General features: G+C 61.1%; 2 protein-coding genes across 3 annotated transcripts; one reads left to right on the top strand and one right to left on the bottom strand.

Annotated features, from left to right (window-relative positions):
* Positions 1–951: 951 nt before the first annotated feature.
* Positions 952–6,781, bottom strand: UTP14A (UTP14A small subunit processome component). Of its 2 annotated transcripts, XM_048319265.1 has the most exons (15): positions 6,680–6,781; positions 6,376–6,440; positions 6,113–6,177; positions 5,858–6,000; positions 5,611–5,766; positions 4,590–4,709; positions 4,251–4,345; positions 4,007–4,130; positions 3,847–3,924; positions 3,063–3,405; positions 2,492–2,910; positions 1,924–2,111; positions 1,757–1,856; positions 1,191–1,418; positions 952–1,136 (listed from the first exon to the last, which is right to left on the bottom strand). In XM_048319265.1, the coding sequence occupies exons 1-15, from the start codon at positions 6,737–6,739 to the stop codon at positions 1,071–1,073; spliced, it is 2,250 nt and encodes a 749-aa protein (XP_048175222.1). In that variant the 5' UTR covers positions 6,740–6,781; the 3' UTR covers positions 952–1,070. The 2 variants fall into 2 exon arrangements, with proteins under 2 accessions (XP_048175222.1, XP_048175221.1); XM_048319264.1 differs by having other exon boundaries at positions 952–1,418.
* Positions 6,782–8,699: 1,918 nt separating this feature from the next.
* Positions 8,700–19,933, top strand: ZDHHC9 (zinc finger DHHC-type palmitoyltransferase 9). The gene is made up of 9 exons (XM_048319104.1): positions 8,700–8,971; positions 15,707–15,867; positions 16,423–16,581; positions 17,400–17,537; positions 17,663–17,711; positions 17,980–18,082; positions 18,216–18,319; positions 18,433–18,598; positions 19,335–19,933. Exons 1-9 carry the CDS (start codon positions 8,805–8,807, stop codon positions 19,437–19,439), a joined length of 1,152 nt encoding a protein of 383 aa, XP_048175061.1. The 5' UTR covers positions 8,700–8,804; the 3' UTR covers positions 19,440–19,933.
* Positions 19,934–20,703: the final 770 nt, after the last annotated feature.

Genomic DNA, 20,703 nt, shown 5'->3' on the forward strand with positions numbered 1-20,703 from the left:
GCTGGGTCCCCGGCAAAGCCACGGCACCGACGGCCCCAGCGCCGCGGCAGCCCCCGCTCCCCGCGCAGCCTAGGAAGAGCCAGCACCCAGAGCCCTGCGGGAGTCACGGGGTACCCGCAGTCGGCACGGGGGGTGCCGGTGACCCGGCCCCACAGAACGGCCCCCCTTTCCTGGTCTGACCCAGTGGCAACGGAGAAGGGTGGCCCCGGGGACAGGCCGTGCCCGGGGCGGGCTGCGGGGCCGAGGTGGGAGGAGGCGTCCTTGACACGAGGGACGTTTCCTGGGACCAGCAACAGCTCCAGCTCCAGCGCTGGGGCCGGGGAGTGCTTCCCCAACTGGCGCGAAGCACAGCCCACGCTGGAAGTGCGGGGAGACGCCTGGGGGGATCCCTGCCCATTCTGTAAGGCTCTGGCACATCCCTCCACTTGTGCTGGGTGCACCAGCCAACCCCTGGGCAGCATCTCACTGTCACACTCCGAGGGGTGGCTGGGCACAGAGCACGGGCTCGGAGGGGGCAGCAGAAGTGAGGGCTGCCCGCGGGCAGAGCCAGCTCCCAGCATGTGCAGAGCAGCAGCACCTCACAGAGCTACTTCCAGGTGATCAGGTTCATTAGGGCTGAGCAGGTACTTTGGGAGTGCAGGTAGACCTGAGAAACACCCCCGAGACCAGGCTCAGCATGACAAGGTGGGGAGAAAGCCCCTTTGGCCAAGACTTAAAAATCTATATAGATACAAAAATGGGGATATGAAAGACAATGGCACAGGACAAGATGTTGGCAGTTATTCCAGTCCCTCACCATGCTCCCAGACCTGCCCCACTATGAGCCCTTGACCAAGCTCTTACCCTCAACTCAGCCAAAGCACCTGACCCTGCATGGACCCAAGGACAGGATGGAGGGCACCAGCCCAACCTAGCCCCAGACACTGCCAAGGCAGCCATGCACACAGCACAGAAAGGGCAGCCCTGGGTTTTATTGCAGGGAAAGAGGTAGAAGGAACTGGACAGAACCAGGAGCTGCTCCTGGTTCCTCGGCTCACTCCAGTTGGAGCCCCCAGGCTCCAGGCACAGAACTACTGCGCTCTGCGGCGCCGGGGCTGCGCCTTCCCCCTGGACACAGCCTTCTGCCCGGGCACAGCCTTCCCCCCGGGCACAGCCTTCTGCCCGGGCACAGCCTTCCCCCCGGGCACAGCCTTCCTCCTGGGCATGGCCTCTGCCCCGAGCCTGGCCCCGCTGCCGGGGGCCGTGTCGGGGACGTCCTCGGCCGAGATGGGCTGGATGATGTGGCCGGCGCGGGTGATGATGCGAGGGGCCGTCAGCTTCTGGAAGGCACGCTGAGTGTTCCACGTGGGGCCCACGGGCGTCCGCATGCTCTGCTCGAACTGCTGGGGCCGCTCGAAGGGGAAGGGCAGCTCGCTGACCTGTGGGGACACGCAGGGGTAACGGCCCCGAGCCACCCAGCCCCGCTCTTCCAGCCCATGCTGCCCCCAGTGCCCACCCCTTCCCACTTGTCCAGGACCCACACACATGCTGCTTCCCTTTCCGCTGCCAGCAGAGCCCAGCAGGGCTGGAACAACCACCACCACCAAGGGAGCAGCCCTGTACATCCCTCCTCCTTCATTTCCGAGCTGTTTAAGCTGGAAGCTAAGCATTGAGCAGGGATTACAGGCAGGGACTGTGGACATTTTGGGAAGGGATCACAGGAATGCCGCAGGCTCGCCCAGGTGCCGGAGCTCTCACGGAGACCGGGTGTCCCCACCTGGTGTGCTGCCGCGTGGATGTTGCGCTTCTCGCTCATGATGACGTGGGGCAGGTGCTTGTCCTTCCGCGGAGGCGCTGGCGGCGGCTTAATCAGGAACCTGTGGGCAAGTGAGGGGTCAGGGCTGGCACGGGGCTGGGAGCATCCCTGAGCTCTCCCCCACTCACCTCTTGACCTTCCTGGCGCTGGGTTTCAGCCCCGTGCCGCCCCACTCGCCCCAGCCTGGCAGCACCAGATTCACCGGCTGTGGCTTCGCCGCCTCCTCCGCCTTGCGCTTCTCCCGGCGGAAGTCGGCGACCACATCATCCCCAGCGAAGGCCTCTGTGATCATCCCGCGCTGCTCGATGCCCCCCTCCTGCAGAAGGACAAGGCAGAGTGGATTTAAGGGTTACTGGGGGAATTGGGAGGCACTGGGAGAGGGTTTGTGGGTACTGGGGAGAGTGGGAAGGGTGTAACTGGTGGGGTTTGGGGTTACTGTAAGGGGGTTTAGGAGTACTGGGAGTTACTAGTTTCGGGCTTCTCGTTACTGGGAGGAGGTTTAGAGTTACTGGTTTGGGGTTACCAGAGTTACTGAAGGGAGGTTTGGGGTTACTGGGAGGGAGTCCAGGGTTACCAAGAGAGGGTTTGGGGTTACTGGGAGTTAATGGTTTGGGGTTACTGGGAGTTAATGGTTTGGGCATTACTGGTTGGATGTTCTGGGTACTGGGGAGCACGGGGGAGGCACGGCCTGCTCACCTCCTCCTCCAGAACCACTGGGAGGCTGGGGCAGTCCATCTCCTGGGGCTTCCCATCCAGCACAGCCTCCAGGCTGATCATCTTCCTCTTGGCTGGTGTTTTCCTGCTATGTCTGTCCCCAGGCCTGCCTTCCTCCTGCCGCTGCGCTCGCTTCCCTGCTCTCGGGGCTACTGCCTTCTCCTGCTCTTCTAGAAGCTCCTCCTTGGCCAGACTCTCCACATCCTCCATGGTCTGCACGCGGCGCAGCTGCTCTGAGAGCAGGAGCTGCTCCTGGGCCTGAGGGGGCTGCTCCGGCCCCACACCCACCAGCTCCTCCACACAGACTGGGGGGACTGGGCTGTTGCCCAGCTCCTCAGCACAGACTGGAGGGACTGGGCTGTCCCTGGGCCGCTCAGCACTGGCCTCAGTCTCATCAGCACCTACATGTTGAGGGCAGAGATGGTCACTCCACAGGGCAGCAGAGTAAGGACAGCTATGTGAAACCAGCCAGAAACTGTCCCCAAATCCCCCTTCCTTTGTCCAGCCCCACAGCACTCCCAGCTCACCCAGCTCAGGGCCCTGAGCTCCTCACCATGCCCCTCATGGCTCCCTGTCCGCTCCCGTCGCTTCTGCTCAAAGTCTTGCAGCAGAGCTTCTTCCTCTGACAGCTCCTCCTCCTCCTCCATCTCATCCTTGCTCTCCACAGCACCAGGCACTGTGCCATCTCTGGGACCCTCTTGTGCCTCAGGCTCTGGGGCCGGGCCACTGGGCTTGCCCAGCATCCAGGGATTAGCTGTGCTGGCCCCGGTGGGCACAGGCAGGGCCGTGGTGTCCTCCTCGGGCACCTCACACAGCTCCTCCTCAGGTGGCTGCACCTGCACCTTCTGCATCAGCTCCTTGTTCCTGGCCAGCTGCTCCTGCATGGCCTTGCGGGCCTGGGGGACACCGAGAGGTTCTAACCCAGGGCAGAGACAACATTCCCAACCTTCCCTGCCCACCTCAGCCTCCCCCCCTTCCCCAAGCAGTGCTAAGAACCTTGCCACGGCATTTCAATGCATAAATGGGCTTATAAGAGATAGAGAGACTTTATACCATGGTTTGGAGGCACAGGACAAGGGAAAGTGGCTGCACACGGGCAAAAGGCAGGGACAGATGGGATATTGGGAAGAAATTCTTCCCTGTGAGGGTGGGGAGGCCCTGGCACAGGTTCCCAGAGAAGCTGTGAATGCCCCATCCCTGGCAGTGTCCAAGGCCAGGTTGGACAGGGCTTGGAGCAAGCTGGGATAGTGGAAAGTGTCCCTGCCCATGGCGGGGGGGTGGAACTGGATGAGCTTTAAGATCCCTTCCCACCAAACTCTTCTGTGGCCCCATCTCACCTCAAGGTCATACTTAGCCATAATGGCCCTGGATCGGGCCCATTTCCCCTTGTTCTGGTGCTTAAGGCTCATCCGCTCCTGGGGGAAGAGAAGCATCACACAGAGTTCCCCAAGGAGCAGGGCCCTCCTGAGGGATGGGGCAGAGGTGCCAAGGCAGCACCTGCATCCTGAGCTGCTCCAGCTCCTCCAGCCGTGCCAAGGCTGCCGCGGGGTCCGATTTGTGCAGCTGCTCAAACTCCTTCAGGGCCTGGCGCCTCCGGCTCTTCTTGAGCACGCGGTGGTACCTGTGGCACAGGGGCAGCTCAGGGCTGGGCAGCCCACGGGCAGGGCAGGGCCCAGCCCTCCCACCGTGCCCAGCCCTCCCACCGTGCCCAGCCCTGCCACCGTGCCCAGCCCAGCCTCACTTCTTGCTCTTGATCCGCTTCGCTCGCCGGGCCTTGGCCTCGTAGTAGGACTGCACTGCCCGCGCCTTCTGCAGCTCTGCCCGCCGGCGCCGGGCCTGCCAGGGAGCACGGGGTGAGGGACGGGAACATGGGGACACAGGGTGAGGGATGGGAACATGGGGTGAGGGATGGGGAGCACGGGGTGAGGGATGGGAACATGAGGACATGGGGTGAGAGATGGGAGCATGGGGACACGGGGTGAGGGATGGGAACATGGGGTGAGGGATGGGGAGCACAGACTGAGGGCTGGGGCCAAGGAAGAAGCCCCCAGAGCCAGGGCCCAGCAGGGTGAAGCCTCACCTCCTCCAAGCTCATGGCCTGCAGCGAGGCCATCTCCTCCTGTGTCAGCAGCGGGTCTGTGATGGGCTGCTGTGTCTTGTGGAGCAATCCTAAGATCTCCTGCTCCAGTGGAGTTCGGGCCTGTTGGGACAGAAGACACAGGAAGAGGATGAGGAGAACTGCAAGGGCCAATGCTCCCCTGGATGTCCCCATCTGCTGCCCCCAAGGAGGTCTGTGGAAGGCCCAGAGAAGTGTCCCCCCCTTGTCTCCCCTTGGGGGACTGGGTGGTCACAGCCCCATTCAGGAGTCCCACACCACAGCCCCTGGGCACTCTCCCAGCCCCGTGGCCAGGTGAGGGCAGGTAGAATTCCTCCCACATTGGAGAAATGGCCTCCCAGTGGCCAGGCAGTGCTGACCAGGCGGCACCACACAGGGAGCACAGAGCAGGAGTTCCAGGCCACGCAATGCCATGTTCCTCTGAAACAGGAAGGGACCTTGGGGCAGATCAATGTGAGTGACAGGTTTGTTGGGAGCTCAGCAGGGGCTGCCCCTCCCTCACCTGAACATCTGACAGCTCCCAGGGATGGCAGTGACTCCCTGCCAGCAGCACAACCCCACAGGAACTCGCATTCAAAACCAAACACATCCTTCTTTTGTAAGGAATGTTTCCAGGCGTGCAGGATTTGGCAAACCAACCCCCTCTATCTCAGCACTTGTGGCCAAGGAACACTCCCACGTGCCTGGCCCTGAGAAGCTTCAAGGAGGAGAGGAGACAGAGCAGGCTCCAAACCCTTTGCTCATACCTTACCTGGCTTGTCCCAGATGGAATTGACACACCTGCTCTGTGTGAGAACACTGACTGCCCTTTTAACCCTCCCAGCCCAGCGGGCACCTGCCCAGCGCGTCAGCCACAGGCTGGGCCCTCCTCACCTCCACCGCTGCTCCCAGCGCAGCCAGGAGACATCGACCTGCCCCAGCTGATCCTGGAGCACCCTGGCCAAAGCCCCGGAGCTGGCCCAGCTGTGTGACCGCCAGTGCCCACCTTCCAGGCCGAGGTCACTCTCTCCAGAGGGGTGACCGTGGCGATGTCCTGCCGCAGGGGGAACACCAGCTGCTCCGCGCGCCGGTTCTGCACCACCACCTGCTGCCACTTCCCCACGTCCTTCGAGGTGGTGACGTAGGCGGCCTCCCTCACCACCTGGAGGGGAACAGGACGGGCAGAGAAAGGCCATGCTGGCCCCCGGGAGCGGCAGGGGGGTACCGAGGGCCCCTTGGCTCCCTGCACTCACCCTCTTGGCCTCCTCTTTGCTCAGGGGCAGCTCCACCGCTGCCTTCCGCTTCACTCTGGCCAGCTCCTTCCTCACGCTGCCCAGCGTGGATTTGGGATGGATGGGCTGCAGCAGCTCCGACAGAACCAGCTTTTCCCCAGCACCTACGCGCAGGTGCGGCACTGCCAGGTGAGGGAGCTGTCCCAGCCCTCGCAGCAGCGCTCGGTGGGCAGCGCCGTCCCGGCCTCCCGAGCCCTGCCCAGCTCCCTGCCTCACCTTTGCAGGTGACATTGAACTCGGACACCTGCCCGCTCGCCTCCGAGCGCTCCGCCAGCTTCCGCCTGCGAGAGAAGGACAGAAAAAAACCCCAGAGGTGCCTCGTGTCCCCCTCGGGGGCTCTGCAGGGTTTGGAACCGGTGCCCGAGGGCAGGGGCCGAGAACCGCCACACCCGCCCCTCTCCCTGGGCAGCCTCTCCCGGCGCGGCTGCTGCAGGAGCCCCGGGGCCGAAGCCATCGGGACGCCCGTACTCCCCGCTCACCGTTTCCGTCCGGACAAGGCGCTGATCGCCTCCAGGAGCTGCCGGTGCCGCCGCTCGCCATCGTCCTGCCACACGGCACACGCGGTCACAGGCCCGGCCTGGCAGAGCGCGCCCACGGGGACGGCCCCCGCGCCCGCTCCCAGGCGCTCCCCCGTGCCCCCACGGCGCCGCCCGGCCGAGGCCCGGACCCGGCATCCCCGGCCAGGCCACGCCGTCCACCCCGGCCAGGAGAGCGCTCGGAGCCCCGCAAACAGCGGTGGAGGCCGCCCGGAGAGCCCGTCGCGCTCTTGCCGGCCCCGCTCACCCCCTCGTCGCTCTCGCTGCCGCTCCCGGCCGCCGCCGCTGCCGGGTCCTCCTCCGCCATGGCTCCGCACGCCGGCACTGCCGCAAAGCGCCACCGAGTGTCGCGCCGGGCCCTCGCGCTCTGCCGCGAAGCGCGCCCGCGTGACGTCAGGGTTGCCATGGCAGCGGGCCCGGCGGGCGGGGCGGGAGCGGGAGCACCGGTGGGGATCGGGGGGTGGGCCCGGGAGGGACCGGGGCACCGGCACCGCCGGCCCGGCCCCGGAGGGGGCTCCGGGACAGCTCTGCCCCTCCCGGGACGCCCCCGGGTCGCCGGTCAGCGGGAGCCGGCGGTGCCCACCGCGGGCCAGAGCAGCTCTGAGGGTCTCCGCTCCGTACGCGACCCTCGCGCGTCCCCCCAGCCCCGGTGATTCCGGGATTCGCTGTTCTCCCCCGGGACGTGCCGCGGGCTCGGGGACGGAGCTCCCTCACCTACGGCTCCTCCCGCCCGGCCGGCCCCGGCTCCAGGGAGCGTTTTTGGGGTTTACGGGATTCAAAGGATCGTTGGAGCGAATTCCCGGAGTTCTCAGCTACGGGGAGGTGCCGGTGTCTGTCACCTGTGCCCGCAGCATCCATCCATCCTCCTCGTCCTCTTTGTCGTTCTCCATCCCGAACTGGGCGCACAGGGGGGCTCAGGGCAGGGGCCCGCCGAAGGGAGAGGGATAACGAGCTGCTCCCCATCTGCTCGCGTCTCCATAGCAACAACAGCGGGAAAAGTTCCGTATTTTCCCCTCGGGTTTGACGCTCCGGGCCCTGCCTTTGCCGGCAGCCACGTGCCCACGGGGAGCGCCGTGCGTGGGATGCCGGAGACGGATGCCGGGGGTAGGATGCCAGGGAGGGATGCCGGGGGTGGGATGCCAGGGAGGGATGCCCCGAGGCGGAGTGCCAGGGATAGATGGGATGCTGATGGCAGGATGCCGGGGATGGGATGCTGGGGGGTTCTCCGAACCCAACCCCAGGGGCTGCGTGTGCAAAACCCTGTGAAAACTGCTGTGCAAAATGTGGAAATGGGGCGGGCGGGGAACCCACGAGGCAGCAACCCGTGCGCTCCCCGCGGCGCTGGGGTTCGGCAGCCCGGTGCTTGTGGGCACCCGGTGCGAGAAAACGAAAAAGAAAAGGGGAATGGGGGGCGGCGCCGGTCGGGCCCCACCGGGGGCTGCACCGGGAGGTGTGGCGGGAGCCGCCGGGCCGAGCCGAGCCAAACCGGGCCGGGCCAAACCGGGCCGGGGCCGGGGCCGGAGCCGCCACGTGCCGCGCCCCGCCTCCGCCCCGCCCTCCCTTGTCCGCACCGGGGCGGGGCCAACCGCGCGGAGTGGCAGCGCCTCTGGCCAATGGGCCTACGAGAAGCGGCGGGGCGGGAGGAGTCGCCGCGAAGTGACAGCGCTGGTGACCAATGGACAGGCGAGAAGCGGCGGGGTAGGAGGAGCTGCCGCCGAGTGACAACGCGCGCGGCCAATAGGCAGGCGGGAGGCGGCGGGGCGGGGCGGGGGGCGCGGCGGGACCAATGGCGGTGGCGGCTCCGCCCCGGTGGGGCGCGGGGCGTGGCGGCCCCTCCCGGCGCGGAGGGAGCGACCGGCGCGGCCCGAGCGGCACCGGCACCGGGTGAGCGGCGGCGCGGGGTCCCTCCCGTCCCCTCCCTTCCCGTCCTCTCCCGTCTCCTCTCTAACCCTTCCCTTCCGCCCTCTCCCCTCCGGATCCCGGCACGCCCGCAGAGCCGCAGCCGCCCTGCCCTGTGTGGCCCGGCCCTGCCCTGTGTCCCCTCCCGGTGCGGAGCCGCCCCGCCGGCCCCTCCCGCCCAGCCGAGGGTCTTCCTGGCCGCGCCCCGCGCCCCCTCCCTGGTGGATTCCCACGGCAACGCCCCTCCCGGGCGCGGGGTTTCCATGGCGACGGCGGCCGTCGCCCCCCGCGCCGGTGCCGCCGCCGCCCCGGTGCTGACCGAGCGCTCTCCCCGTTCCCTCTCCCGCAGCCGCCGGCCCAGCCCAGCCCAGCGCGGCCCCGCGGGGCCCCGATGATGCCGGGCGCGCGGGCGGCGGAGCAGCAGCAGCGCCCGGAGGTGCGGCGGCCGCTGCCGCCCCAGTGACGGCCCCGCCATGTCGGTGATGGTGGCGAGGAAGAAGGTGGTTCGGAAATGGGAGAAGCTGCCGGGCAGGAACACCTTCTGCTGCGACGGCCGCATCATGATGGCCCGGCAGAAGGGCATCTTCTACCTGACCCTCTTCCTCATCCTCGGCACCTGTGCCCTCTTCTTCGCCTTCGAGTGAGTTCCCCGGGGACCCCGCGGGACGGGGATGGGGATGGGGTGCCCGGGGCCCTCGGCAGAGGGAGGGGAGCCTGGCGCGGTGCAGCCTGGCAGAGGGTGCCTCTCCCAGCCCAGATCTGCTTCCTCACCCTCAGCAGACCGACCCTGGAGGTTTTGGGGAGAACGGGCCCTGCTGGAGCTTGTGACACTGGCCTCTCTTCCCCGTGGGTCACCTTCCGTCTGGGACTTGGCAGTCCCTTGTCCCGAGTGTTCCTGGCTCCAGGATAGCTGGGGTGAAAGGGCGCTGCTGCTGCTGCAGCCCCGGGGCCCAGCCTGCGTCCTTACCCACGAGGGGACGTGCAGCTCCCGCGCCAGCCCCACCAGCGAGGTGACCCCAACTGGAGGATTAATGAGGAGTGAGCCTGGGGGTCCTGCCAGTCCAACCTACCCCCAGCCTCCAGGCTGCACTACAGCAGAGCCCCCGCAGCCAGAGCCATCCTGGTGTTTGGGAAGGATCCGACCACTCCTTACATCCCCTCAGCAGCCTAAAGGCCTTCAGCCAAAACCTTCGATCCTGCTGAAAAAGAGGGATCTGCCGCCTCCCCTCAGCTCTCTCTGGGAGCCGGGCTGAGGAGTTGGGCTGGCCTTAGACTAATCCGAAAACCAAAAAACAAGCAAAAAGGGAAAAGCCTGTGTTTGTCTGGGCCGATGGTGTGGGAGGGGGCAGGACACCCCTCTTGCCTGGTTAGAGGATGAGCTTGGATCAGCTAAACAACTGCAAAACTTCCCTTGCTTGGTCTCCATGGGCATGTTTGTGTTCTGGGGCGGGAGAAGGGCTGAAACAGGGTTGGGTAACACAAAAGCTAAGCCAGGAAGAACGAGTGGAAGGAGCTGCTCGCTGGCTAAGCCCTGGCTATTCCTGCAGGTCCAAAAAGCCCTTGGCCCAGATGCTGTCCTCCTCAGCATCTTTCCTAAGCCAGGGAACTTGTTTCCACATTCTCTGGCCCAACGTGTCTCTCCCTGCTTCCCTGCCCAAATTATCCCTGGCTCGGTCTGAATTCCGAGGTACCAAGTGACACCGCTCTTGGTTTGATGTTTGGGGGTTTTTCCATCTAAAAAATGGGGCTGAGCCTTCCTGCCTTACAGGAAGAACTAATAAGTGTTGGTGCTCCAGAAATGCTTACTGCTGCACCAGAAACACTGATTTGAGGGATAATTGCTCTGGCTCCCTGTGGATCCTGTCCGTAGCAGGAGAGTGAACCACATCCCGCTCTGCCGTGGTTGCACTAGGCAGAGTGAGCCAAGGCTGTTTTCCAGACCTAGGCTGTGGTTAGTCGGGAACGTGACTGGAAATTCCTTGAGAAGCCCCTTTCCATGCTCTGGCAGGCAGAGGCCTGTGGAGGGGTCGCTTGCACCAAGACATCCAGGCCGTGCCTAGAGCTGGAGGGTGGGCTCTGCGGGGGGAGTGCCTATGGGAACAGGATCACCTCTGAATTTTAGTTAAATCATCTGAGGGAGATAAGGAAAAGTTTGGGAAAATCCAAATAGCCATTTGATTCTTTCAGTGCGGAACACCTCAGTGTTGGTTTTTTTGGAAGAAAGAGGGTTATTTTGAACTTGTTTGGGGATTTTTGAATTTGGGATGGGGATGAAATGTTGCCTTCCCAACGGTAAACGCTGCCCAAGGTCTCTGTTTCACTGATCAGGCTGAGATAAGCAGCTTGGCTTCTCGGGAGCCCTTCCTGCCCTGCATGTATAGGGAGTTTTGGGTGAGGATCTCAGCCTCGATGTTTCACTGTGTTGTCCATTTGTCTCAGTGTTTGGCAGGTTCTTTAGCGTTTGCATGGAAATTCCTGGTTTCCCCCTTAAAGTTCGTGTCTGGGTTTGGAGCGGCAGCCGGCGGTGGGCGGAGGAGCCCTTTCCCTCACTGCCCGCTCACTGCAGGCTGCCTGTGCCGTGCTGCTGCTCCATTCAGCTGAATCACTTGCGCAGTCACACCTTGTCTGAGCACGGCTCCGGGGTGCCTGGAGCCAGGACCCGTCTGGCTGCTCGCCCTGCGCCGGGCTGGGCTTGATCCCGGCGCTCCGGGCTGCGCTGGCTCCAGTTACAGCTGAGGCCGGTGGGGACGGGCACCCAGGTCAGGAGAAAAGCCACCGCCGTTCCCTCTCAGCCCTGGAGCGATGGCTGCACTCGCGGGGCTGCTGGTGGTGGTGGTTTTTTCCTCCGAGTTCCTCCAGTGCTGTCAGTGGCTCCGCGGTGTCCACAGGTGAGGGGGCTGAGCCACCTCAGCCCCGTGGCTGGGAATTTGAGTTGTTGATCCCCCAAACCGCAGCGCTGTGGTCTGGGATCGGGGAAATCTCTCCAGCCAGGAGCAAACAGGACCCAGAGGCTGGCAGAACTCAGTGCTGTACCTGAGATCCGACTCCTCCCTCCTAGATAAGGCAGAGGGACGGAGCTGTGCTGGCTCCCGGGAAGGGCTCTGCAGTGACCGGAGTCCTCTGCCCAAGGGCACCTCTCTCACCACTCTGTCGGCAGGGAGCAGCTCCCACTGCTTGGGGCTGGCCCCTGCAGAGTCCGAGACCTGTGTTTAACTGGGTCTGCTCTGTAACAGGTCCCATAAAATACAGTTTCACATCCTCTTGGCCTTATTTCAGACTCCTAATGGTATGTCAGCCCTGTGGTTGGGCACTTAGCTGCTGTTTGCTTGAGGTGTTCCAGCACGAGGAGAAGACCAGATAAAGCACTTGTGAAATCTCTTTAGGACCTGGGATAATGGGAGGCAGTGTCTGGGAGTTCCCTTTGCCGTTCCTGTCTCTCCTGAAGCGAGTTCCACGCTCAGCTGACGGGAATGGGATTTCTTTTGTCTCTCGCTTTTCAGCACAAAACTTGGCATCTGTAAATGTTAGAGGCATGATAGCACCAGCAACACTGGCTCCTCACGGGAGGGGGCTGCTCTTGGATTTTCCAGTGCCCAAGCATGTTTGTCACTTTGTTTTTCCTACTTTCTTAGCTTTGTAGAGATGAAAATGTCTTTGTTTTCTGCTGAGCTGAAAACGTCTACACTGCCCCTTGTGTGACTTTATTTTGTAGCCTTGATTTCCAAACCCCGGAGACCCAAGTCTGACAGAGGGGCCTCTGAGCTGGCGTTACCTCTGGTTAGATCTGTGTCAAGCATGGTCAAAACTTACATGTGAGTTGAGTGGTGCTTTTTAATCATTGTAATTACTCTCAGTAGAAGTGAACTTTTTGGTGTCCAGACTTCAGCTTGTTTTGCTCCTGTTTCTGCAGGAAGTGGCCACTTGTGGGGTTTGGATTGACCTTTTTCTTATATGGGGTTCCTTCTCAGGAGATGATTTTGCCCTCCCTGCAGCCTCCACATCCTCTGTGGCACCCCCATTCCCAGATGGATCTTGGGGTGATTTGCCTGTGCAGAGATTTGAGATTTTAGCTGGGAAAGGAGCAATGACATTGGCATAACACGTCTGTCTCCTGCCTCAGTTGGGTCAGAAGCACATGGTGTGTGCTAACAGTTGATATGTCACTGCTGGCAAATGGGGAGAGCTTCCATGGAGAGCTCCAGCCCTGCCTGTGCTGCTGGGAAGGGCCTGCACACAGTGTTGTGGTGCGGCCGGGCCTTGGAGCAGCTGCTTCCATGCTTACCTCAAACCCAGCAGCTGCTAGACACCATCCCAGGGCTGGTGTGAACAGCCAGCACAGCCAGGCTGCAGTGCCCTGGTGAGAGTCAGGCATTTGGGAAAGGTACAGCTCTGCTGGCACTCACACCAGGCACACGGTGTGGCTGTGCTGTAGCTGAGCAAAGTTAAACTGGTGATTTGCAGGTGAGACGACAGTGGGTGAGTGAGTGATACTGCAGAGCTTGTGCTAAGCCCTGGGAGCTGTGCTGCCCTGTGGCCGTGGCTGCAGTCCCTGTCACCAGGGCTGGCATGGTGGCTTTCCCCTTCCTCCAGGGCTTTGCTCAATGTGCCGATTACAACAGACCTTCCCAAGTGGGTGCAAAATAACCAGCCAAGCACCATAACTCATGGCACCTCCCAGCTGCTTCTCCCCCTGCTCCCCATTCCAATGATCTCTTTGTTCAGCCTTCCTGCCCCCAGCCCATCCCGCTGTGATGATTAGTTGTGATAGTGCTGTTATTGTCTGCTTTTTGGTGACAAAATGCTCCAGAGCACAGATATGGTGCTGGGAGTGGGGGAGCAGCGTCCTCACATGCCAACAGAGCATCTCTGTTGGCTCTGAGCTCTCCCAAACAAAAGATCTTTAAATGTCTGTTCCTGAGCAGTGAAATTGTCTTCGAGATAAGGCGTGGACTGAAGATACCCCAGTGCTAGAGCGTACCTGAGTACCAACCCAAGAGTTTGTGTGGCTGCTTTCCCTGCTGTGGACGTGTTCCCCAAGTCCCCTCCCGAAGAGCGAGGCCCCTCAGCACAGCTGGTGGGCTCCATGCTGGGCTCCGTGCTGGGCCTTGGGGTGCAGTTTCACCGTGGTGGAAGCTCCTCTGGCTCTTACCTCTGCTCTCACCTGCAAGGGGCCACAGAAGCCAGCCCAGCTAAGGGAAGCTAAGCTTAGCCTGTGTGGAAGCAGGAGGGCCATGGCTCAGCTTTAACACGGCTCGTGGATCCGTATTTAAACCCACAATATGTTCATGTTGCCACAGCGGTTCCAAAAGCTGTCTGTTCAGCTGGACAAGGGTCAGGCTGCAGCCCTTTGGGGCAGACAGTGTCCAGCTTTTCAAGGAATAATCACAGAATCATTTAGGGTGGAAAAAACCCCCAAGACCATCAAGTCCAATCTGTGACTGGTCACCACCTTGTCAACCAGCCCAGAGCACTGAGTGCCATGTCCAGTTGTTCCTTGGACACCTGCAGGGATGGGAACTCCACCACCTCTGTGGGAAGCCCTTTTCAATGCCTGACAACCCTTTCCATAGAAAAATTTCTCCTGATGTCCAACCTGAACCTCCCCTGGCACAGCTTGAGGCAGTGTCGTCTTGTCCTGTCACTGATTACCTGAGAGAGGAGGCTGACCTGCGCCTAAATCCATGTTCCATGTTCCTAACCCCATATTTCTACCTAAATGAGAGCTCTAAATGAGCTCCAAGGTTTTTGTTTACTTGCTGACTGACTCGCAGCTGTCCCTGGACTTTGCCCTTGCAAAGGGAATGCAAAGTTATCTTGGGCTGCCTGAAGACAATAAGCTCGGCCCTCCAGTTCTTCGTCTGTGGGCAGGGCTGGGCACAGGGACGTTGTTTTGGGGAACTGCAGAGTGTGCAGTGTCTGAAATGAAGGATGTTGGTTTAGGGGCCAGGCCCTCTGTGTTGCTGTGGGCCCCTGGTGTTGCAGCTGTGACTAAAGCGTGCTGTGGCTTCAGTGTGCAGCCCTTCTGTCCTCGTCACGCGTGGGGGACAGCTGCTGGAGTTGGGCAATGGCCCGGGACACGTTCCTGCAGTGGGCCTGCAGAGCCCAGTGCTGCCAGCTGGAGCTGGAAACTGTGTTGTGTTTGGGGAATCTATGGTGGGAATGGTGTCCAGAATTAAACACTGCTGTGGAGGTCATGGAAGTGGCCTTGCTTGGGATGGCAGCCCCACCAGGGAGGATAATCCCTGGCCCCTCACTGCAGTAGCCTGATGCTCCCGTGGAGAGTAGCTGTGGAACAGCAGGAGTCTGGGTTGGATCCAGCCCTTAGCAGAAGGGATAAAGGGTGGATCCTAGAAAGGCAGGAGCCTGAAAGCCTGGGTGCCCAGCTGCCTCAGGAGGCACCTGGCGAAGGGATGTGTGCGAGGAGAGGTGAGACATGGCACAAATGGTGGGATGTGGGTGGGCTTTCCCTTAAACTTCACCCCAACATCAGTGGGGTTTTCTGAAGGAATCAGGGTAAAATGTGGTTTTTTTCAGCTCAGTATGTCTCTAAATCAGGACTTCTGCCCAGGCCTCCCACACGGCCTGTGTTGTGGCACCCATGGGGACATGGCTGTGGGTGTCCAGGAGCAGCACAGCCATGGTGAGATGAGTCCCATGCTCCCTTTGCATCTCCTCCATCAGCAGCATCAGCACCATAAACTCCTCATTGGGCCTTGCTGCATTTATAGAGCAAACACACCTTGTTCCCTTTGGAGCTGGGGGTCTTGAAGCAGGAGCCTTTCTGCTTTATTTGGAGCATTCCAGTCCATTGTCTCAGAAAAGCCAAAGGAAGCCAGATGTCTTGTTGCATGGGAATGTTGTGCTTCCATAGGAATCCATTCCTGAGAAGCACAGGATGCACCTAATCCCAATAATTTCTGTGGTGCTGGAAGCTGCTGCCCTTTAGGGGCCAGCCAGAGAGTCCCACCATCCCCACAGGCTTCCATGCCTTCTGGGTCTCCAGGCTTGGGGTCCCTTCAGGCTTTGGGTGCTTCTCCCAGTGGTCTGTCCCATCCCTTGGCACCAGGAATGTAGTGGACAAGGTCTCTCCAGCTGCCTGGTTGTGTTTCTGGCATTACTTAAAACAGGAGCTGAAAACAGAACAAATGCTGGGAAGTATCTGTGCCTGGCTGGTGGAAAACACGGAGATGCTGTGATGGTGCCTGGTTGTTGGAGCTGCCCCAGGAGTGTTCCCTTGTGGTGGTGGGATCAGAAGGATGTACTGAACAGCTTCTCTGCTCCAGATCTGAGCAGTGCCCGGGCTCTGATGCCATGCCAGGCGCTCAGCCCGGCACTGGCAGACTCTGACTCATCGCCTCCCACCCCGTGTCCACAGGTGCCGGTACCTGGCTGTCCAGCTGTCCCCGGCCATCCCTGTGTTTGCAGCAGTTCTCTTCCTGTTCGCCATGGCCACGCTGCTGCGGACCAGCTTCAGCGACCCTGGTGTGATCCCGAGGGCGCTGCCCGACGAGGCAGCCTTCATTGAGATGGAGATCGGTGAGTGTGGAGCGGCCAAGCTGGTGAGGGCTGGAAAAGCCTCTCTATTTATGGCATATTTCTAGGTTACAGTCCCTGCAGAGTTTATCTTCCTGGCTGGACCTCCAAAAGTGAGGATTGCCCCAATCTGCTGGCTCACTGTACTTGGCCAAGTCTCAGAAAGTTGGCAGGATGTACCTGCGTCCCTCCCTGGGAGCCGTTTCACCTGCTGCTTTCTCTCCCATAGCCATGTACATACAAACCTAGTTTGTTTTTGATAAGGGGTGTAGAAAGCCTGGAGTGATCCCCTTGATCCTTCAGGGAGGGAGGAGGTTTGGTGGATGCGGGTGATAACACCCAGCCCACTCTCAACATGCCCATGAAAGCTCTGGCATCCCTTTTCCTGCCTCCAAGCTGCCAGGTTGGCTCTGGCCCGCATGAGCAGAGCTGCAGCCTCCGGCTCCGGAGCCAGCGGGCTCTGATCCTGCTGGTAGGAAAGGCAGGGAAGTGAGTTGTCATTTGAGGCCTGGCATGTTGTAGCAGCAGGTCCGATCTGTGCCCGGCTCTCTCTGGCAGAGGCCACCAACGGGACCGTGCCGCAGGGTCAGCGCCCGCCCCCGCGCATCAAGAACTTCCAGATCAACAACCAGATCGTGAAGCTCAAGTACTGCTACACGTGTAAGATCTTCCGGCCGCCCCGCGCCTCGCACTGCAGCATCTGCGACAACTGTGTGGGTGAGTGGGGCTGGGGGCTGGGCCTGCTCCTCGCAGAGAGCCTCGGGGGAGGGACGGGCCCGTGCCCGGGCTTGTGCTGGGCAGCTCCGGACTGGTGGAGTGTCCGGGCTGCCTCGTCTTGTACTCAAGGAGCTTGAGGTTTGCTCAGAATCTGGAGCCAGGTGGTTCCTCTTTGCCAGGACTTTGACAGTAACCAGTCTAACCGAGCCCAGCTGCTCTGTGTACACGTGCAGCCCGCTTTTGAGTTCCACTGGACTCTGGCCTTGCAGGACTGGAGGGTTGCAGTGGAGAGTTGTGTCTCAGGTGACAGCAGCTCCTTCATCAGCACAGAGACTGTGCCATTCCCTGGGGTGCCCTGGTTGTTGTCCTCCTTCTGTGTATGTAATTGGCTCATGTTCAGCATCACTGCTCCAGGCAGAAATCCCATCCTGCTGCACCTCTTTGCTCCTTTTCAGATTCCCAGCCTTTGTGTGTTTATACAGTTCCTTGAACCCTCTCCTGATTATTCCAGGGTAAGAACTTGGGGACCCCCAGGCCTTCATCTAACCCATGTGCTGTGGCTGTTGTACCCCAGGGAAAGAAGACACATGAGGGGTCAAGCTCAAACTCTCTCTTAATGTGCAAAATGACTCATTATAAAACGATTTTGGACTTTTGACCTCCTGAAAGGAGGCCAAAATGTGGGGTCCTGAGTGAGCGGAGGGTTGGACTTGGCAGTTTGTGCCAGCCTGGATTTTCGAGGTGGAAACAGGAGCAAGGATCTAGAGGTGGGCAGGGCCATGCCAGGGCAGTGCTGATCTTCATCTTGGCTTCCCCAGAGCGCTTCGACCATCACTGTCCCTGGGTGGGCAACTGTGTGGGGAAGAGGAACTACCGCTACTTCTACCTCTTCATCCTCTCGCTCTCCCTCCTCACCATCTACATCTTCACCTTCAACATCGTCTACGTAGCACTGAGTGAGTCTGCCTGGAAAGCTGGATGGCTGGGAGGGACAGAGTGGGGCTACAGATGCTGTGAAACCAGGGAACTGGACACAGTGGGATGTTCCATATTAAAAAATCTCTCTCTTTTTGTACTGCAGAATCTCTGAAGATTGGGTTTCTGAACACGTTGAAAGAAACCCCAGGGACATATCCTTCCCATGGTCCTGAGGGCTTGGCTTCTCCAAAACTGGGGGTTAGTGGGAGCTGCATCGAAGAGTGGCTGCCTTGGCCACTCTGAGTCTTTCAAAGCATTTTCCTCCCAGGTGACAATGTGGGGAGGAGTTTCATGGCTTTTGGGAGGAGAGCAAAACAGAAAACAGTGGCTAGGAGAGGAAGAGAAGTTGGTGTTTCTGGGGGCAGTAACAGCTGGGCTGGGCCTGCTCTCAGGCTGTTCCCAGTCCTTAACTGTTCTCACTGTACTGGAGGTGCTCATCTGTTTCTTTACGCTGTGGTCGGTGGTGGGGTTAACTGGGTTCCACACCTTCCTGGTGGCACTGAATCAGACAACCAACGAAGACGTAAGTAGAGCCTTCCTCTTCCTCTGAGCTGTCGCCGTTTCTCAGTGTGTCAAGGCTGTGCACAGCACAGGGATCTGGGGGCTGGGGCAGGGTGTCCCTGGAGTAAACCTGAGCTTGTGCCCAACTATTTCAGATTAAGGGGTCCTGGACTGGGAAGAACCGCGTGCAGAATCCCTACAGCCACGGCAACATAGTGAAGAATTGCTGCGAGGTGCTCTGCGGGCCCCTGCCCCCCAGGTGAGCTCCTGAGGGGTGGCCTTGACCTTCATCTTCCAGCAGCAGTTCTGGTGGGGAGAGAGGTGGGATTTGGGGAGACATGGGTCTCTGATGGCGTGGCTGTGTCCTTGCAGCGTCCTGGACAGACGGGGCATCCTGCAGCAGGAGGAGAGCACAGCTCAGGAGGGGTCGTGCCTGCAGGGGCCTGGCACGCAGGAGCCCCCAGCCACGCAGGGCCCTGGGCAGGCCCAGGAGGGTGGCATGAAGCAGCAGGATGGCAGCATTCCTCCCCCCAGTGCCGTGAGTGATCCTCTTGGGAGCTGGGGGGGCTCTGGGACAGCGAGAGGAAGCTGAGTGTGACTTAGAAAGGACAAAATGATATGGGGGGTCTGTGCTGAGAGGCTGCTGCTGAAAAGCTTGTTTGCTCTGACCCTGGAAACCAGCGTGTGTTGGTTTCCTTGGATTTCCTCAAAGGAGATCACAGCTGGCTGGGGTTTTGGAGATCAGTCCTGCCATGAGAGCACTCTGGAGCTGTTGCCCATGGAGCTCGGTGGGGCTGGGAGGGCTGGGAGGTTGCACACGTCTTGTTCTGGTGCTGCATGTGAGCTGCAGGGCTGTCCCTGGGATCTCCATCCTTGGAGAAAGCTGTTGTGGCCCTGAGCAGCCTGCTCTGTGTTTGAAATTAGTCCTGCTTTAAGGACATGGTTTGACAGGAGACCTCCAGAGTGCCCTTCCCACCTAAATTATTCCGTGAACGTGGTGGGAAATAGCTCATCTTGCTCCTGCTTGGGCATGAGTTGTCGCTTCTCTGGTGGACACAGCCCAGACACTTCTGCTGGAGCAGTCCAGTGCTCCAGCTCTCCCTGAAGCTGCTGTTCTGCCTGTTGGGCGGCCCCTGGTTTCTGGTTTCTCCTTGTCCCAAGCCCAGCTGAGACAGCTGCCAGTGGAGCTGGAGGCAGTAGCGGAGCGGTGGGGGCTGTGTGCTCGGGCTCTGCACTGGGCTGTTCCTGCAGGTCACTCTGTCCTCTCTCCGCAGGTCCCTGCACCGTCCGTGAGCGACACCGAGATGCCAGAGGAGAAGCAGCGAACGCCTGGGGAGCTCCCGGTGCCCTCCCCGGACGCTGGGCGAGCGGAGCACTAGCATCTGCTTGGAAGGGAGAACTTTCTTTTTTTGTCGAATCAAAGCTGGAAGTGGTGGAGGAGAGGAGGAGAAGGGCTGGATGGCAGGCACCTGATTCCCCATGGCCATTTTGCTTTAGTCATTACTCACCGCGGTGCGGGCGGCGCTGGCCCTGCGCAGTGGCACGGGACAGCGAGCGTGGGCAGCACGCCCTGGTCACCACGAGGCACTGCCACCACCAGGGCAGCTCTGCCTGGGGCCGGGCCTCTGGCTCTGCGGGCTGTCCTGGATGCTCCATCCCGGCGCGGGGCTGGGGCTGTCCCTCTGCCGGGGCCCGGCTCTGACCAGGAATCCCCCCAGGAAGGGGAGAGCAATCGTGGCAGCAGCGTCCTCTCTCCCCTCCTCACTCCTTCCTCTAATCTGTCGCGTTGTTTTGTGGTTGGCGTGGCAAGGCTTGTCAGGAGACATTTTGGTGCCCAAAGGACCCAAACAAGCGGGAAGGAGTTGTGCTGGCAGCGGTTTTTAAGTAGCGTTCTTCCTGTGCTCCTTTTCATGTGGTGTAGCAAGGCAGCAGCTGTGAGGGGACCCTCCCTCCCATCCTGCCCTGGGGCTCACACCGCCCTGGGGCTTCCAGGGAGGGAGAGGACAGCCCTTGCCCCTCCCTGGCCACAGAGCAGTTGTGCCGGGGTGGGCTGAGCTGCAGGGAAGGGTCTGCCCATGCCACTGGCTCCTGGCTGGTGCTGGGGCTGCATTTGCTGCCGCGTGTCCACACTGAGCCCTCCCCGGCTGTGGCACGGCTGCTCTGCAGAACCTCAGCCCCGATTCTGTGTTGTGTCACTGCGTCCCCATGTCCCCGCCCCCTTGCCTTGCTCTGCAGTTCTCAGCCACCCTAGACTGGCTTTGGGAGCCTTGGATCTTCCCAGGATTGTGCCAGCTGCCCAGGGCTGGGCTGTGTGGTGTTGGTCACTTGTGTGTCCTCAGCGGAGGAGAGGCTGGGGGATGGTGGGAGAGCTCTGTGCCATGGCAGGGCTCCCCCCGCTCCACAGCCCCCATCCTGCACTGGCAGGACCCTCACACCTGTGGGGTCCCCACAGAGGCTGCTGGTAGAGGAGAGGCCATTCCGTGCCCCGGCAGCTCCGCATCCCACGCCACAAGCACTGGGCGCTCCCGTTCTCCCCGCAGGCGTGCGGTGGGTGGTGGCAGGTGGAGGGTGTCCTGCCTGGCCAGTCCCGTGTGTGTGTCCGTGATGCTCCTGCCTGGCAGTGGGAAATGGCTGCTGCTCCCT

This window comes from Corvus hawaiiensis, chromosome 14 (assembly GCF_020740725.1).
Source record: "Corvus hawaiiensis isolate bCorHaw1 chromosome 14, bCorHaw1.pri.cur, whole genome shotgun sequence".
Taxonomy (NCBI): Eukaryota; Metazoa; Chordata; class Aves; order Passeriformes; family Corvidae; genus Corvus; species Corvus hawaiiensis.

Coding starts and splice junctions, on each gene's coding strand:
- UTP14A (XM_048319264.1), bottom strand. CDS start 6,739: ATGGCGGAGGAGGACCCGGCAGCGGCGGCGGCCGGGAGCGGCAGCGAG. Junction 3,925..4,006: donor TGGAGCAGCTCAGGATGCAG/GTGCTGCCTTGG, acceptor CTCTTCCCCCAG/GAGCGGATGAGCCTTAAGCA. Junction 3,406..3,846: donor TGGCTAAGTATGACCTTGAG/GTGAGATGGGGC, acceptor GGTGTCCCCCAG/GCCCGCAAGGCCATGCAGGA.
- ZDHHC9 (XM_048319104.1), top strand. CDS start 8,805: ATGTCGGTGATGGTGGCGAGGAAGAAGGTGGTTCGGAAATGGGAGAAG. Junction 18,083..18,215: donor ATCAGACAACCAACGAAGAC/GTAAGTAGAGCC, acceptor CAACTATTTCAG/ATTAAGGGGTCCTGGACTGG. Junction 18,320..18,432: donor TGCGGGCCCCTGCCCCCCAG/GTGAGCTCCTGA, acceptor GTGTCCTTGCAG/CGTCCTGGACAGACGGGGCA.